The 15,320-nt window shown below is 38.9% G+C and overlaps 1 protein-coding gene across 12 annotated transcripts in view; it reads left to right on the top strand.

The window, feature by feature from the left end:
• Positions 1-127: 127 nt before the first annotated feature.
• Mphosph9 (M-phase phosphoprotein 9) overlaps positions 128-15,320 on the top strand; it is a 51,496-nt gene continuing 36,303 nt past the window's right edge. For 8 of the 12 annotated variants that reach the window (XR_013434862.1, XR_013434865.1, XR_013434864.1 and 5 more), the window contains exons 1-7: positions 128-276; positions 2,294-2,555; positions 4,092-4,233; positions 6,838-6,927; positions 7,134-7,657; positions 9,837-9,960; positions 15,176-15,278. Coding sequence is in view for 9 of the 12 variants with exons in the window: in XM_078039307.1 (XP_077895433.1) it covers positions 2,452-2,555; positions 4,092-4,233; positions 6,838-6,927; positions 7,134-7,657; positions 9,837-9,960; positions 15,176-15,278 (1,087 nt within the window). In the remaining 3 variants the exon portion in view is untranslated. Of the gene's footprint in view, positions 277-880; positions 1,010-2,293; positions 2,556-4,091; positions 4,234-6,837; positions 6,928-7,133; positions 7,658-9,836; positions 9,961-15,175; positions 15,279-15,320 lie in introns of those variants that run through there. The other 4 variants (XM_078039306.1, XM_078039305.1, XM_078039310.1 and 1 more) reach the window with 2 other exon arrangements.

Genomic DNA, 15,320 nt, shown 5'->3' with positions numbered 1-15,320 from the left:
GACTTCTTTCCCGCGTGCAGCGTTAGGTTCACAGAGAGCCAATCAGAGGGGAGATCTTGACAGTAGCCCCACCCCCCACACCCCTAACTTCGAACCTTCCCGTTTGGCTCGCGGGGAAGTGGGAGGCAGATGCGCGCACCGCGCTTAGCCGTCTCCGCCCCTTTCCGAGCAGCCAATCGCGGGAGAGACGCCGGACGCGCGCACGTCCCCTGGAGTTTAACGGTCGCGCGAGGCGTCTCGGCCGACCCTGACTTCGGCAGTGGGAGCGGCGGCCAGGTAAGTGACAGTCTGCCTGCAGAGAGCTGCTGGCCGCGGGGCATGGGGCACGAGATGTAGCGGACACCTGAGTGCGCAGATGGGCCAGGGTGAGGGGAGACAACTGTCAACGGAGCAGCCCGGCCAGAGCTCACTGGCGTGTGGGGTTCTTCAGCGCTGCGTGCGCCTTTTCTAGACTCGGTGCCCTTGAGTGACACCCGCGCGGCCCAATCGCAGAGCGGCCTTTCTGAGGGGCGGGGGGGGGGCTTTTTTTATTATTAATTAATTAATTTTTTTTTAATTGACAAGGTGCCTGGGTGCCTGAGTCTCCGCGGTGGTTTCTGCCACCAGCGCTTTTCTGTCCTCTCTGGTTTGACGCGGTAGCCGCCTCCAGCAATAGGGGCTGTGGCCTCCGCCCGCAGCGGGTGCCGCGACCGCCCTGCGGGGAGGACGCCCTGTCCACCTCCGGCTGCTGAGGGCCCCACCGGTGTTCCCTGTCCCCACCCCCGTTTTCTAGTGCGTGGGGGCGGAAGGGGCAGATTTTGTTGCTGGAAAAATATAAAAACGCCTCTGTTGCTATATTTATTCCCTATCAACTTTCCCTTTTTTAAAAACATTTTTCATCTTATGTCAGCCCCTCCCCCGTTTTGCTGACTTCACCCGCCCCGCGCCCCAACCGGAGAGGCCACCCAGAATTTCTGGTTTTCCGTCGGGTTCCACCGCATCTAGTGGCCTGGTGGCCTCAGCGGGGGAGGTAATAGATGGGATCCGGCCCCCTGGCGTGGCGCGGGGTGGCTGGGACTCGGGTGTGGAGCGGGCAGCCCCTGGCTTGTTCAATGCCCCATTTGTCATTGGTGCTGGGCCGAGCCACTGGGGAGGCCTGCATTTAGCTCGGTCCAGTTACCCTGGGCTTTCACACCTGTCCCCGAAGGAGATGCTTCCTTGATGAGCTGATAGCTTTTGGTGTAGTGTTTTTCTAAAACCTGGCCCTAGGAAGTGGGAGCCCTAGGTAATGGTCCTCGGTTGCACTCTTTTAAAGGCTTCTTACTGTGATCAGCACAGGGTTTTTTTGTTTTTTTTCCCCCCTTTTGTCTTTCTTTTCCCCTGGTTTCCTCTTTTTAAATGCCTGAATTCGCAAAGAAGGAGGCATATTGTAATAGTTTAGTTATAATTCAGTTAAAATTTAGTTGACCTGACAAATAGTTTATTTTTAAAGAAATGATACATGCACAGAGTACAAAAGACTAGATAGTGCAAAGTTTGCTTTCAGACAGTAGGGAAACAATTGTGTTAACAGTTTTCTCTTTTTAATAATAAGCAGTTAAGTTCTTCTAGTCACTGTATGAAACTAACAAGCATACTTGTTAGAATTTATTAAGTGAACAATGAATGTAAGCATTCCAATTGTTACATAATGGGATTGTATCTAGAAGCTTGATTATTAAATACAAAATTCTGAAAAAGATGCTGCTGTGTTCATAAATCATCCTTAATGTAGATTTTTAAATTGAGATCTATAATTCACATGCCATAAAATTTATCCTTTTCAAAGTGTAAGTTTCAGTGGTTTTTAATGTATTTACAAGGCTGTAGAACCATCACTAAATGCAAAACTTTTCATTACCCTCAAAAGAAACCCTGTACCTATTGCAGTCACTCTGATTCTTTCCTACCTGCGACTGCTAACAAATGTTAATCTACTCTCTGTCTCTGAATTTGCCAATTTAAGTATTTCAAATAATTGGAATCATACATTATGTGGTTTTTTCGACTGACTTTTACTTAGCATTGTGTTTCATTCATGTTATAGCATGTACCAATACTTCATTCCTTTTTAAAGCTGAATCATACTCCATCATATGAATCCATGCCTCTGTTTATGGACTTTTGGGTTGTTTCTGTATTTTGGCCATTGTGAATATTGATGCTGTCTTTAATGTATATTTTATAAAAGAAGTGAAGATTTCCAAAGTCACAAAAGGACAGTTGCTAAGTTAGTGGCTTTTTGTACAAGTATTTTTCCCCCATTCATTTTCAGACTCTCAAGGAAGTTTAGGATATTTCACAGTTCTGAATGTTAGCAACTGAAAATGCTGGTAGACGATGAAGCATCTGAAGATGACCCGGATTCAGTTTCCTCAAACAGTGAAAGAGCCTATATTTTCAAATAAGAGAGTATAACAATTTCTGTACACTATGGAGGATTTTGACTTGGTGAAAACCTTACAAAAAGCTTCATCTGTAGAATCTGATATCAAAAATTCTCCCCATTCTCTTGGATTGAGCTTAAATACTAATAGGTAAGAATGGGATAGATATTTTGTAACAATAAACTAAAATAACTTTATTTGCATAGTTTATCAGTTTATCCAAATAGTGTTATAGTTGCTGATTTAAATGTGTTAAAAAAATCAGGAACTGTTCAGGAACAATTATTTAAGTTGAGAATAGTTTTAGTTTTTTTGTGTTTTTCATTTCTTCTAGAAAAATGTGTTTTTGCATGTGGAGCATTGTGAGAAAGAACTTATTTTGCTAATTGTTTCTTTATGCTTTTTAAAATTTTTAATTTTTTGCTTTGGTAAATAAGAATATTTAAAAATTTTTGTTGCCTAATTATTATTTCTGCATTTTAAATTAATGGTACAACTAATGTCTTGTATTGCAGAAATACCTCACCAATCTGGAAAGTAGAAATTAAAATTAAATATTAGGAACTAAGCAAAAAACAGACTCTGAGATAACAAAATAGTCAACAAAATGCATCTTATTTTTAAGCTATTCCATAGTTGATTTTTTGTTTTTGTTTTGTTGTGTTGGATGGAACCTGGGGCCTTGTGCATGCTAAGCAGACCCTCTATCACTACCTCTGAGTACATCCCAGCCTGGTGTGGGTTTTTTTTTTTTGGTGCTGAGATTGAACTCAGGGGCTCTTTTCCACATTTCCAGCCTGTTTAATTTTTTTATTTTGAGATAGGGTCTTACTAAATTGCTGAGGCTGGCCTTGAACTTGTCCTTGTGACTGGTAGTTAAATCTACATGATGAAACTAGATTATTAAAACTGTATAAATCCCTTATGAACAACATATCATGTTCTTCTTTCCCTTGAAATTTTAATACTCTACAGCTGTCCTAACTCTATTATTTTACTATTATTTTTCATTATTTTCTCTTTCTCTTTTTTTTTTAACAAATTCTTTGTGAAACAAAGCAGGGTATTAATAAAAATTAAAATGACCTTTCAGTGCCTAGATTTTAAACAAAATTCAGTATCCTGAATAATGATTTATGTGTTTATAAAACAAATCTGAATTAAACTGATTTGGAAAAAAATCAGTCTTCCTGGAAGGAATCACAATGAATAGGCTAAATGAGTCCTGAATATTTGCTTGGCATAAGCACCAGAACATCACACCAATGAGGGGATCCAGGTGACAAGACTTTTGGAAGTGGAGAGAGAGTCCCCACTACTCAGGGAAGTGCTATTCTCCAATTAGGCCGAGATAGTGCTCTGGAACATAGAGATCCGCACCTGGAGACTGCTTAGTACCACAGACTCATTTCCTGCTGATTCTTTGGAGTGTTTTCATTATGCCTGAGAGGTCTTTCTGTTGGGTTTTTTTTTTTTTTTTTTTAAAGATTTCTAAGCACTGCCTGTCATTTTACTGATGTCTTCCTTTTGTGACCAGACTTATGATCAGATTTTCAACGATTGAGGTACCATTAGAAGGATTAAATATCAGTGGTTTTGTATTACTTTGCTAAATCTTGGACTGCTGAATTATTCAACACTTTGGTAGAATGAAGAAAACCATTTGAATTATTTATGTTTCAACAGAAGTAGTACAAATGGGGTATCCTCTTTCTCAGGGAAGACCAGACCCTCTGCCATTCAAGGTACAGCTGAGTTCCTAAACTCCTTAACGCAAGAGCTACAGAACAGTGGAAAGACTGATTCGGAACTTTGGAAAAACTGTGAGGTATCGTATCTTGTTTTGTTTTATTTTGATAATTTAAAAATAACCACATTTAAATGAACTTCTACTGAATTCTATTATGAATTTGTATTCAGAAGAGCACAATACTTATTGTGGAAGTAGTTAGGTATGTTTGTTGGAGAACAATATTGAATGTAAAAAAGGTGATCAAAAATATTTTTGGGCTGGGACTATAGCTCAGTTGGTAGAATGTTTGCCTTGCATGCACAAGGTCCTGGGTTCAATCCCCAGCATCATAAAAAAAAGTATTTTTGATGGGTCTCACAAAAATAGAAGGGGGACCAGTAGAGTAGAGGAAGGAGGTGGAGAGAGCGGGAAAGGGGGAGGCATGGGAAGTGAGTTCACCATGTTACACAGTGTCCACATAGGAAGACGCCATGGTGAACATGGCTTATAATTTTAATGCACTGATTAAAATAAAAATACTAGGGATGGAGATGTAGCTCAGTGATAGAGCACTTGCTTGGCATGAGTTCAATCCCCAGTACCTCAAAAATAAAGTCAATAAAAAAATAAAATAACAGCGATAATAATAATAGAAGGGAGATCAGTAGAGTTGAGCAAGTGGATTAAGGGAGGGAGGAGGGAGGGAAAGAGAAGAGAAAAAAAGTATTTTTTAACAATATATTAGTGATGAAACATTTGTATATTAAATGTGAACTAAAATATCTTTGTTCAGAGAACTGAGAACCCCCATAATAATAATTAAAAATTACCGTTAAAATTATTATTAAAATAATTAATAATTAAAATTATTGGTCTTAATATTTTAAGTAATTTATATGGAATTATCCTCATTTTGGAAAATCTAAATCCACTTTGAAGTATTTTGGCTGTTGTGCTTACGAGTTAAAGCTTCTAGTTAGTACTTTACAACAGGTACCTATTGTACCTTGCATTATATTGTTTTAGGTCAGCCTTTCTTCAAATCACAGATAATTATTATTTTTAAAAATATTTTTAGTTGTAGATGGTCACAATACCTTTATTGTTTATTTTTTTATTTTTATTTTTGTTCCCATTTATTTATTTATCGTTTGTTTTAAAAGAATTTTTTTTTTTAAAGAGAGAGAGAATTTTTTAAATATTTATTTTTAGTTTTTGGCGGGCACACATCTTTGTATGTGGTGCTGAGGATGGAACCTGGGCCGTACGCATGCCACGCGAGCGTGCTACCGCTTGAGCCACATCCCCAGCCCTTAAAAGAATTTTTGATGGACTTTATTTTGCATATTAATTTATTTATATGTGGTGCTGAGATTCGAACCCAGTGTCTCACACATGCTAGGCAAGCACTCTACCACTGAGCCACAACCCTAGCCCCCTTATTTTTATTTATTTTTTTTAGTGTGGTGCTGAAGATCAAACCTAGTGCTTTGCATGTGCTCGGTGAGTACTCTACTGCTGAGCCACAACCCCAGTCCAAATTCATAGATTTTATATATATATATATATTTTTTTTTTTAATAAACATTATTTTATTTATTTATTTTTATGTAGTGCTGAAGATTGAACATAGTGCCCCGCACATGCTCAGTGAGCGCTCTACTGCTGAGCCACAACCCCAGCCCCATCATAGATTATATTGTGATAGAAAAAAAAAAATGTAACAGAGCGAGGCCCAATAAACTGGCATGCACCTGTAAACCCAGCTATTCTGAAAGCTAGGGTAGGAGGATCACAAGTTCAATACAGTCTGGGCAATTTAGTGAGACCCCATCTCATAAAAAAAGACTGGGGTTGTAGTGGTAAAGTGCCCCTTAATTCAATCCCCAGTTCTGCCAAAAAAAAAAAAAAAAGTAACAGTTGCTTTAGGGATATGTAATTCAGTGGTAGAGGATTTGACTAGCATGTGTGAGGCCCTAGGTCAGTCCCTAGTACAAACAAACACACACACACACACCCCAAAGTAACAGTGAAAAGAAAACTTGTGTGTAAGGCTTTGGATCTAATAAAATTGAGCTCTACTGAAAAACAGGGACAGTCTATCTTGAGCATTATTCAATAAAAACTTTACCCAGACCTTCTATTTGTCCATATTGCAGGTTACATAAAAAAGGGGTAACGATGGGCTGGGGCTATAGCTCAGCGGCAGAGTGCTTGCCTAGCATGCATAAAGCACTGGGTTAAATCCTCAAAACCACAAAAATAAACAAATAAAGCATGCTGTCCATCTACACGTAGAATTTTTTTTTTAAAGGGGGTAACTAGATGTATTTCTATAATCTGAGTGATATGGGAGGCTGAGGTAGGAAGATTGCAAGTTGGAGGCTAGCCTGGGCAATTTAGTGAGACCCTGTTTCAAAAAAAATAAAATAAAAAAATAAAAAGGATGGGGGGAGTAGCTCTGTGGTAGAGTGCTCCTGGGTTCATTCCACAGAACTGCAGCAGGGGAAAAAAAAGTGGGGGAGAGTTGGTGGTACCCAAGCTTCTTGTCTTTATATTTTTGTATTAAATATTAAAAAAAACCCTAATTTTGCTTATAAACTTTAAATTAAAATCTTTATTTTTAAAAAGCTATATCACATTGAAGGAATTTTTCTGTGAAATAGTTAAAATTTTTTTAACTAAGATATTTTATAATAGACTAGGTGGTTACAGCTGTTCAATTTGGTGGAAAAACAATGCCAAGAACAAATAGTTGCTCAGCAAGAACAGTTCCACAACCAAATTCAAGTAAGTAATTATTTATATTGATTTTCTTGTTTTTGTTTTTAGTATTTATAAGATTTTCAGCAAAACAATTTATACTTTATATCAATTTTTTTGTGAACTAAAGATATGTTTAGAGTGATATATTGTAAACATGGCATTTTTATAACATTTGTAAAAATGTGATGTGAATATAGTTTCTTATCCAATCTTTAACTTCTTGTTTGCAGCGTATACAGGAGGAGATCAGAAATTTAGTCAAATTGCAGATCAGTAATGGTTCCTGGGCTTCTAGTGATAAAAGTCCTTCAAGCAAACAATTATTTTCAGAAAGTCAGATGGGTTTTTTTTCTGAAAATAGTGAAAGAAATGAATCTGTTATTAGTTATCCTGAGCCTAAGGAGCCCGAGATGCAACAAGAAATGTCCACATCACAGCCAGACTGCAATGTGGACGGCAGCTCTGTGAGCAGTGGGTATGGCACCTTTTGTATCTCAGAATTGAACACCTACAAATCCAAGGACCCTGCAGAGCTCATGGAGCACACAGGCCTTCCCAAGGGACAATACCCAGCACCAGGAGTGCAGACAGATTCGCCTGTAGATGGCGCAGGAAATGGCAGTTTTTATGCACAATCTCCCGAAGAGTTTTGTGAATCTTTAAAGGAAGATACTTCCAGTTTTCCTGATGAATTTGAACATAATTTTCTTGGTGAAAATAAGATTTCTGAAGTATACAGTGGAAAAGCAGATAGGTAAGTAGAATTTCTCCATCATTCAAGAGGATTTTTACTCGTTGATTACATTCAGAATCTAGTAAATACAGTTCCTCTTAACTGGACTGTAAGAGAATAAGATTTTTTAAAAATTTAACGGTTTTAGGGCTGGGGTTGTAGCTTAGTGGTAGTGTGCTCACCTAGCATGCATGAGGCACTGGGTTTGATTCTCAGCACCACATAAAAATAAAGACAATAAAGTCCATCAACAACTAAAAATTAAAAAAAAAAGAAGTAACAGTTGTATCATTAAATTTATTTTTTATTTGTTGCATGTAGAAAATTGAAATAAAGTCTGCTATATACTAAGGACACTTGACTTTCTTCCCATTTGCAATATTATAAGACTTAAATCTTAAGGTAGGAGGCCTTGCCAGAAAAATATTTTTTATGTTTCTTACAGTGACTAATATACAAATTTGCTAAAAACTTAACAAATTATAATAATTACATTACTAGTGGGATTTTGTCACTCATGTTCATGTGATTTGAAACCAAAACTTATGTACACACATACTGTTTTTTTAAAAAATATTTTTAGTTGTAGATAGATACAATACCTTTATTTTATTCATTTACTTTTATGTGATGCTGAGGATTGAACCCAGGGCCTCCCACATGCTAGGCTAGTGCTCTACCGCTGAACCATAACCCCAGCCCCATACTCATTTGTAAAAATAAATTAATTAATTAAATAATGATTTTGGAGTTTATCCTAAATTTTCAATTTAATATCTTCACATGTCAGATGTGTCAGCTAAAGGTGCTTAGCTATAGCAACACAAATCTTATTACCCTCCTCAAGTATAATTATTCATCTTTGCCAATGATTTTTTTTTTAAATTAATAAGTTTATTCTAATTTGTTATACATGATAGCAGAATGCATTTCAATTCATATTACACAGTCGGAGCACAATTTTTTTTTTTTTTTAAAGAGAGAGTGAGAAGAGAGGGGGGGAGAGAGAGAATTTTAATATTTATTTTTTAGTATTTGCCGGAAACAACATCTTTTTATGTGGTGCTGAGGATCGAACCCGGGCCGCGCACGTGCCAGGCGATCGTGCTATTGCTTGAGCCATATCCCCAGCCTAACAATTTTTTATTTCTCTAGTTGTACACAAAGTATAGTCACACCATTCGTGTCTTCATATATGTAATAAGTGTGTTTTTTCTTTCTTTTTTTTTCTTAAAGAGAGAGAATTTTTTAATATTTATTTTTTAGTTTTCATCGGACACATCATTTTTGTTTGTATGTGGTGCTGAGGATCAAACCCAAGCCGCACGCATGCCAGGCGAGCATGCTACCGTTTGAGCCACATCCCCAGCCCTTTTCTTTCCTTTTTTATGAACCAGGGAACTGAAGTACATCTCCAGCCACCCCCCCTTTTTTTTTTTTTTTAATTTAGACAGTGTCTCATTAAGTCACTGTCCTCAAAACTGTAATTCTCCTGTCTTTTTGGGGGTAAGAGGGGGTGGTACTGGGATTGAACTCTGAGGCACTGGACCACTGAGCTACATCCCCAGCCCTATTTTGTATTTTATTAGAGACAATGTCTCACTAAGTTGCTTAACACCTCGCTTTTGCTGAGGCTGGCTTTGAACTCACGATTCTCCTGTCTTAGCCTCCTGAGCTGCTGGGATTACAGGTGTGTGCCACAGGCCTAATAAGTGTGCTTTAACAGTAGAGATAATATTTAGTACTTGAAGTGCTGCTGGGGGGTGTGTTTTGGTTTTTGTTCTTGGCCATGGCCATGGACTATATGTATTGTTTTTTTTTAAATATTTTTTTAAGAGAGAGAGAATTTTTTTTAATATTTATTTTTTTAGTTCTTGGTGGACACAACATCTTCATTGGTATGTGGTGCTGAGGATTGAACCCGGGCCACACGCATGCCAGGCGAGTGCACTACCGCTTGAGCCACATCCCCAGCCCCCTATATGTATTGTTAATCACTGTTAGTCTCTTTGCTTTCTTTGCCTTTGGTAATTAGAAATTGAAAAAAGAAATTTAGGTGAATAACTAAAAACCCATTATCTTTCCCCTACTAGAAAAACAACTCCAAGCATTTCCCACTGAAGCAGTATTTATTGTGTTTTCCCTTATATGTGAAAGACAGAATCTAAAAAAAGTATCTTGGCTTTCTCTTCTTTAATAGTAAATCCATAACATCATGGGCACAAAAGCTGAAGCAGAACCAAACCAAGAGAGCACATATAGAGGATGGATGTTCAAAATCTAAGCAGGGGAGTGAGCATAGCAAGAGACCTCCCAATGAGAAGGTAGGTGCTGGTCCCCTCTCTGGCTGCCTGAGCTCTTGGGCTTGCCAAATTCTCAGTGTCATAATTTTTTTTTTTTTTTGCCCTTTCTTGTTAATTTGTTCAATTACAAATTTTTCTTTTATTTCAAAAGATTGAACATAATGATTTGCTGTAAATATTGCTGCTTTTGTAGCCTGGAAATTAGCTCATGAGGGATAAAATACTACAAGCATGGATCATTTGTAAGGGTCTTCTTTCTTTGTGAACTGCGAATGTTTACATTTAGCCTGAGAGTAACCCATTTAATGGTTTAATAAAACCCTTCAGGGCTTTGAGTGGAGCTCAGTGATGAGATACTTGCCTAGCACATTTGAGGCCCTGAGTTTGATCACCAGCACCCCAAACAAACAGCAGAAAAACCCTTCAAATAATTCATATTACTATTAAGTTGTAAGGAGTAGTACTCTTATGTATTGAAGCCTTAAGATGCCTTTATAAAGATATTGAAATTTGGACAATTATGAATTTGTAATCCAAATTACAAGAGATTGAATGTTTAAATTGATTGTGGCCCCCATGCCAGTTTAGTAGCTCATTAAAGAGTTCCAGACATGTAGTAAATTTCAGTACTTTTTTTTTTTTTTGGTGGGGGAGGGTGGGTGGGATACCAGGAATTCAACTCCTGGGCACTTAACCATTGAGCCACACATCCCCAGCCCTATTTTGTTCTTTTTTTGTGTGTGTGTGTAGCTGGGGATTGAACTCGGGGCCTTGTGCATGTGAGGCAAGCACTCTACCAACTGAGCTATATCTCTCTCGATCTTCCTGCTTCAGCCTCCCGAGCTGCTGGGATTATAGTCACGTGCCACTTCATTTGGCCAAGTTTCAGTATTTTGGTATAGCCTTTGTTGGTCTCAAGTATCATAGAACAGCATTACTTAGTATAATATGTTGAAATTACAGGGCTGGGGATGTGGCTCAAGCGGTGACGCGCTCGCCTGGCATGCGTGCGGCCCGGGTTTGATCCTCAGTACCACATACAAACAGGGATGTTGTGTCCGCCAAAAACAGAAAAATAAATGTTGAAGTTCTCTCTCTCTCTCTCTCTCTCTCTCTCTTTTAAAAAAAAATATGTTGAAATTGCAAAGTCTAGTCTTTCTGGAACTTGATACCTTTAGAAGTTGGTTGTTGGCTAAATCTTGATTGTCTTAAATATAGTCTTTTCACCATCCAAGGCTAAAAATCTGTTAAAGAAGTCATAAGAAGATAATTCCCAGCCTTTATAAGTAAGGCACTACTTATTTCTCTTTTTTGTACTTTATTTTTGGTGCTGGGGACTGAACACAGGTCCTCATGTGTGCTAGGAAAGCATGCCACCCCTGAGCTACATCCCCAAACCCTTATTTCTGTTTTCAACGTGTGATATTAGGCTTTCTAATATCATCCTTCTTTGAACTTTTTCAGATTTGTGTTCAGGAGGAGGGAAGTGAAGGTGAATACAGCTGCATGAAGCATAAAAACTTTTGTAACCTAGAAAAGCCCTTTGGTACCTCCTGGGCAATTCTGTTCTTTTGACTCATATGCTATCAAGGATGGGCTGTCCTTGTGTGTGTGATAGCATGCAAACTTTTGGAGACAGATAAAAACCGATTTTTTGATGTTGTTCTTTTCATACGTTGGCATAAATGGAGAATGTTCTCTAATGTAGTTTCTTCTGTTGTTTGGAAGGCCAAAACAAACTCCATCTCTAAAAATTTTTTTTTTGTTGTTACTGGGGATTGACAGCATGGCCTCAAGTGTACTAAAATACCTGTTTTACTGCTGAGCAATACCCCCAGCCTCAAGACTTTTCTCCTTTGTGTTATGTATTTACTGGATTCAGTGGGTTTTTTTGTTGTGTTTTGTGATTGAATCTCAGTCTATATTTGATGTAGTCCAGTGGTTCCCAAACTTTACTGCACATTAGAACCACCTGAGGAGGTGGAAAAACATACTTATCTCGGCTGCCAGGCCCAGGAGTCCTGACTGCCTTGGCGTGGGGGGTAACCTGTGTTTGAGGAGTTTTAAAAGCTCCTCAGGTGATTCCTATGTGCAATGCAGTTTGGGAAAGGCTGGCCAGCCTAGCTTTCCTCCTCAGGTCAAGGGTGAATCAAATTAATTTGATTTGCTACCGCTGCCTGCCTGTTGCTCAGAAATGCCCTTCTGACAGCATCTCTCCCCTGGCATCTGCAGGGCAGCCAAGAATCTGGCAAGAGGTGATGGTCCCCTCTGAGTCTTTTCCTTTTTTTGGGTCATCTCCTGTGCATGTTTAATTTTTCATTTTTTTAGGTGAGTGATATATTTGGTATTGAATTATTTGGGGGAAATCAAGTTTCTTTGTATTTCTGAGCTTTGAATGATTTTGAGGTGTGCTGGTTGGTGAATCAGAGGCAGCACACTTGAAATGCATTCTTCCTGCATAATTCTGACTTCACATAGTGGGCACTTTCCTCTTGATCCTCTTTCCCTGTTGTTTTCAGTTTCATTCTAAAGGGGGAATGCTTGTCAGAATCTCTTCTGATCTAATTTTCTTTTTGCACAGTGCTGCTTTATTTTGAGTAATAGCTGCTTTGAAGTACATCTTGAAATTGTATATTGTTTAGCAATAAGTATTTTCTAGAGCTCAAGTTGTTCTTTGTTTCCTTGGTCCTTTGTCTTGGATAGAAGTGAGTCACCCATTTCCCAGGCTGTAGAACTTCTGATTGTTTCTCCAGAGGGGCCCCTTGACTTGCAAGATGACCCTTGTGCTCAGCTTGGACTGGCTTCTTGAGCTCAGAGGGTTTATGTTTTAGAAGGGCTTTTTGTTGCACCATGCTTATATTTTCCTCCAGAGCAGGACATGTTTTCTTCAGTGGTGCCTTGTCTGCCTTCTGTGGGCAAGCTGCTGGGTGCAGGGAGCCCTGCGCCTGTGGTGTCCACCCAGTGCACTGAAGCTTGTGCTTCAGTGCAGTGGGGAGAAGTGTTCTACTTGGGATTGTTAGATTTGGACTTCTCCAGCCACCTTTCCTGGTCCAATAGGTAGGAGTTTTTTTTTGTTTTGTTTTTTTTTAATTTTAGTTGTAGATGGACACAATACCTTTATTTTTATGTGGTGCGGAGCGAGGATCGAACCTAGGGCCTCCACATGCTAGGTCAGTGCTGTACCACTGGAGCCACAACCACAGCCCCAGGTAAGAGTTTTAAGAAAGGAAGTAGATTGAGGAATTTGTCTCTTGAAAAAAAAGAGGCTGAATGGTGCTTTATAGGCTCGTGTGATTAACGTCCTCCTGTAGATAAAGTGTTGCCATCTCAGTTACTGTTGCTCCTGCAGTGACTGCATGAGTGGTCATAAGCAAATATAATTTAAAGACTTTTAAGAGGGCTGGGCAGAGTCAGAGAATGTGAGTGAGGTGACCTGGGTAGATTTCCCCATGTAGAAAAGTTGTTTAGTTGCTGGGGGGTTAGCCCAGGGAGTATATCAACCTCTGGAAACCATGTTTCATTTTTCTTTTCTGTTTTTTTTTTTTTTTTGTACCAGGGATTGAACTCAGTGGCACTCAACCACTGACCCACATCCACAGCCCTATATTTGTATTTTATTTAGAGACAGGGTCTCACTGAGTTGCTTAGTACTTTTGCTAGGCTGGCTTTGAACTGGTGAACCTCCTGTCTCAGCCTCCTGAGCTGCTGGGATTACAGGTGCGCACCATGGCACCTGGCCACAACATTTAAAATTTTTTTTTTTTTTAAAGAGTGAGAGAGGAGAGAGAGAGAGAGAGAGAATTTTTTTTTAATATTTATTTTTTAGTTCGCGGCGGACACAACATCTTTGTTGGTATGTGGTGCTGAGGATCGAACCCGGGCCGCACGCATGCCAGGCGAGCGCGCTACCGCTTGAGCCACATCCCCAGCCCAACATTTTAAATTTGAAAACTTCTGTGAGTCAAGGATAAGATCTGTTTTCCTGTGACCTCAAGGAGTCAATAAACTAGGATTTACAAGGTAGAAGCTATTGAAAGATGCATTTCTACCTAATTAATACTATCCAGAAGAATTGGAGACAAATTTAGGCTTACTTTTAGATTCTAGCATTATCACTTTATAAAAATGGTGGAGTTCCAGGCACAGTGGCACATGCCTGTAATCCCAGTGACTTGGGAGGCTAAGGCAAGAGGATCACAAGTTTGAAGCCAACCTCAGTAATTTAGTGAGGCCTTGTCTCAAAAAATAAAAAAGACTGGGAATGTAGCTCAGTGGTACAGTGCTCCTGGGTTCAATCCCCACTACCAAAAATTAAAATTAAAACAAAACAAAACAAAACAAAACAAAACAAAACCCTTTTTAACGGGAATGAAAACTTTCATGATGGAGGAACTGATAAGAAAAGCTTCCATGGGGTCAGGTGTGGTGGCGTACACCTGTAATCCCAGCAATTTGGAAGGCTGAGGCAGGAGGATTGCAAGTTTGAGGCCAGTCTTAGCAATTTAGTGAGACCCTCAGCAACTTAGCAAGACCTTGTCTCAAAAATAAAAAGGGTTGGGGATGTAACTCCATGGAAAAGCGCCTCTGTATTCAGCCCCCAGCACCCCTACCCAATATAAATAAATAAATAAATAAATAAATAAAAACTAAATAAAGTTCTATGGAAATATCCATGATACATATCTCTGTTTGGAAATAGATTTCTTGTGGCAATCAGAAAGATTGTGAAGAGAAGTTAATACAGTATTTTTATCAGAATGGATGATAATAAGTATTTTTAGCCTTTTTTGTGTCTAATAACCAATAGTGTGTAAGAAATACTTTACTATTTAAGGTTCATATTATTGATATGTGATCTTCAGAATTAATTTGATTTGTTATAGTTGTAACAAAACAAATTGTTAAACAGTCATTTTTATCCTTTAATTTCAGGCACCTCAAATTTCTTTTGGAAGTAGACAGCAAATGATAAATATATTTTTGTTCTGAACTTATTAGATTCAAGTTTTCTCTTTGTAGTTTCACAGAGAACCAGAATGAACTTATGAATTACACAGGGGCAGGAAAGTCCTTCACTATTGGTCCTCTTGCTTTGTGCTTTTATAACTAGGGAAAGCAGGACCTTCTTCCTCATGGACACGCTGTAGGTCTTTACCTGGTGTGGTGCTGGTGGTCACTCATTGGGTCAGTGGTGTGTATGCAGTGATTTTAGTGGTCTGGTGTTTTCTTTCTTGAGTTGCAGTCTGATTTTGCTGCTCCTGCTGCTGCACACCCTCGTGCTTTTTACCTCTCTAAACCAGACGAAGATCCAAGCTCGTGGATGTCTGATTCAGGAACAGGTATGGAAAACTTTTAATTTTTGGATTTTTTTTTCCTTTTCT

Source organism: Ictidomys tridecemlineatus, chromosome 2 (genome assembly GCF_052094955.1).
Source record: "Ictidomys tridecemlineatus isolate mIctTri1 chromosome 2, mIctTri1.hap1, whole genome shotgun sequence".
Lineage (NCBI taxonomy): Eukaryota > Metazoa > Chordata > Mammalia > Rodentia > Sciuridae > Ictidomys > Ictidomys tridecemlineatus.
The sequence above is the reverse complement of the archived record's forward strand: the minus strand, read 5'-3'. Positions and strand labels throughout refer to the sequence as shown.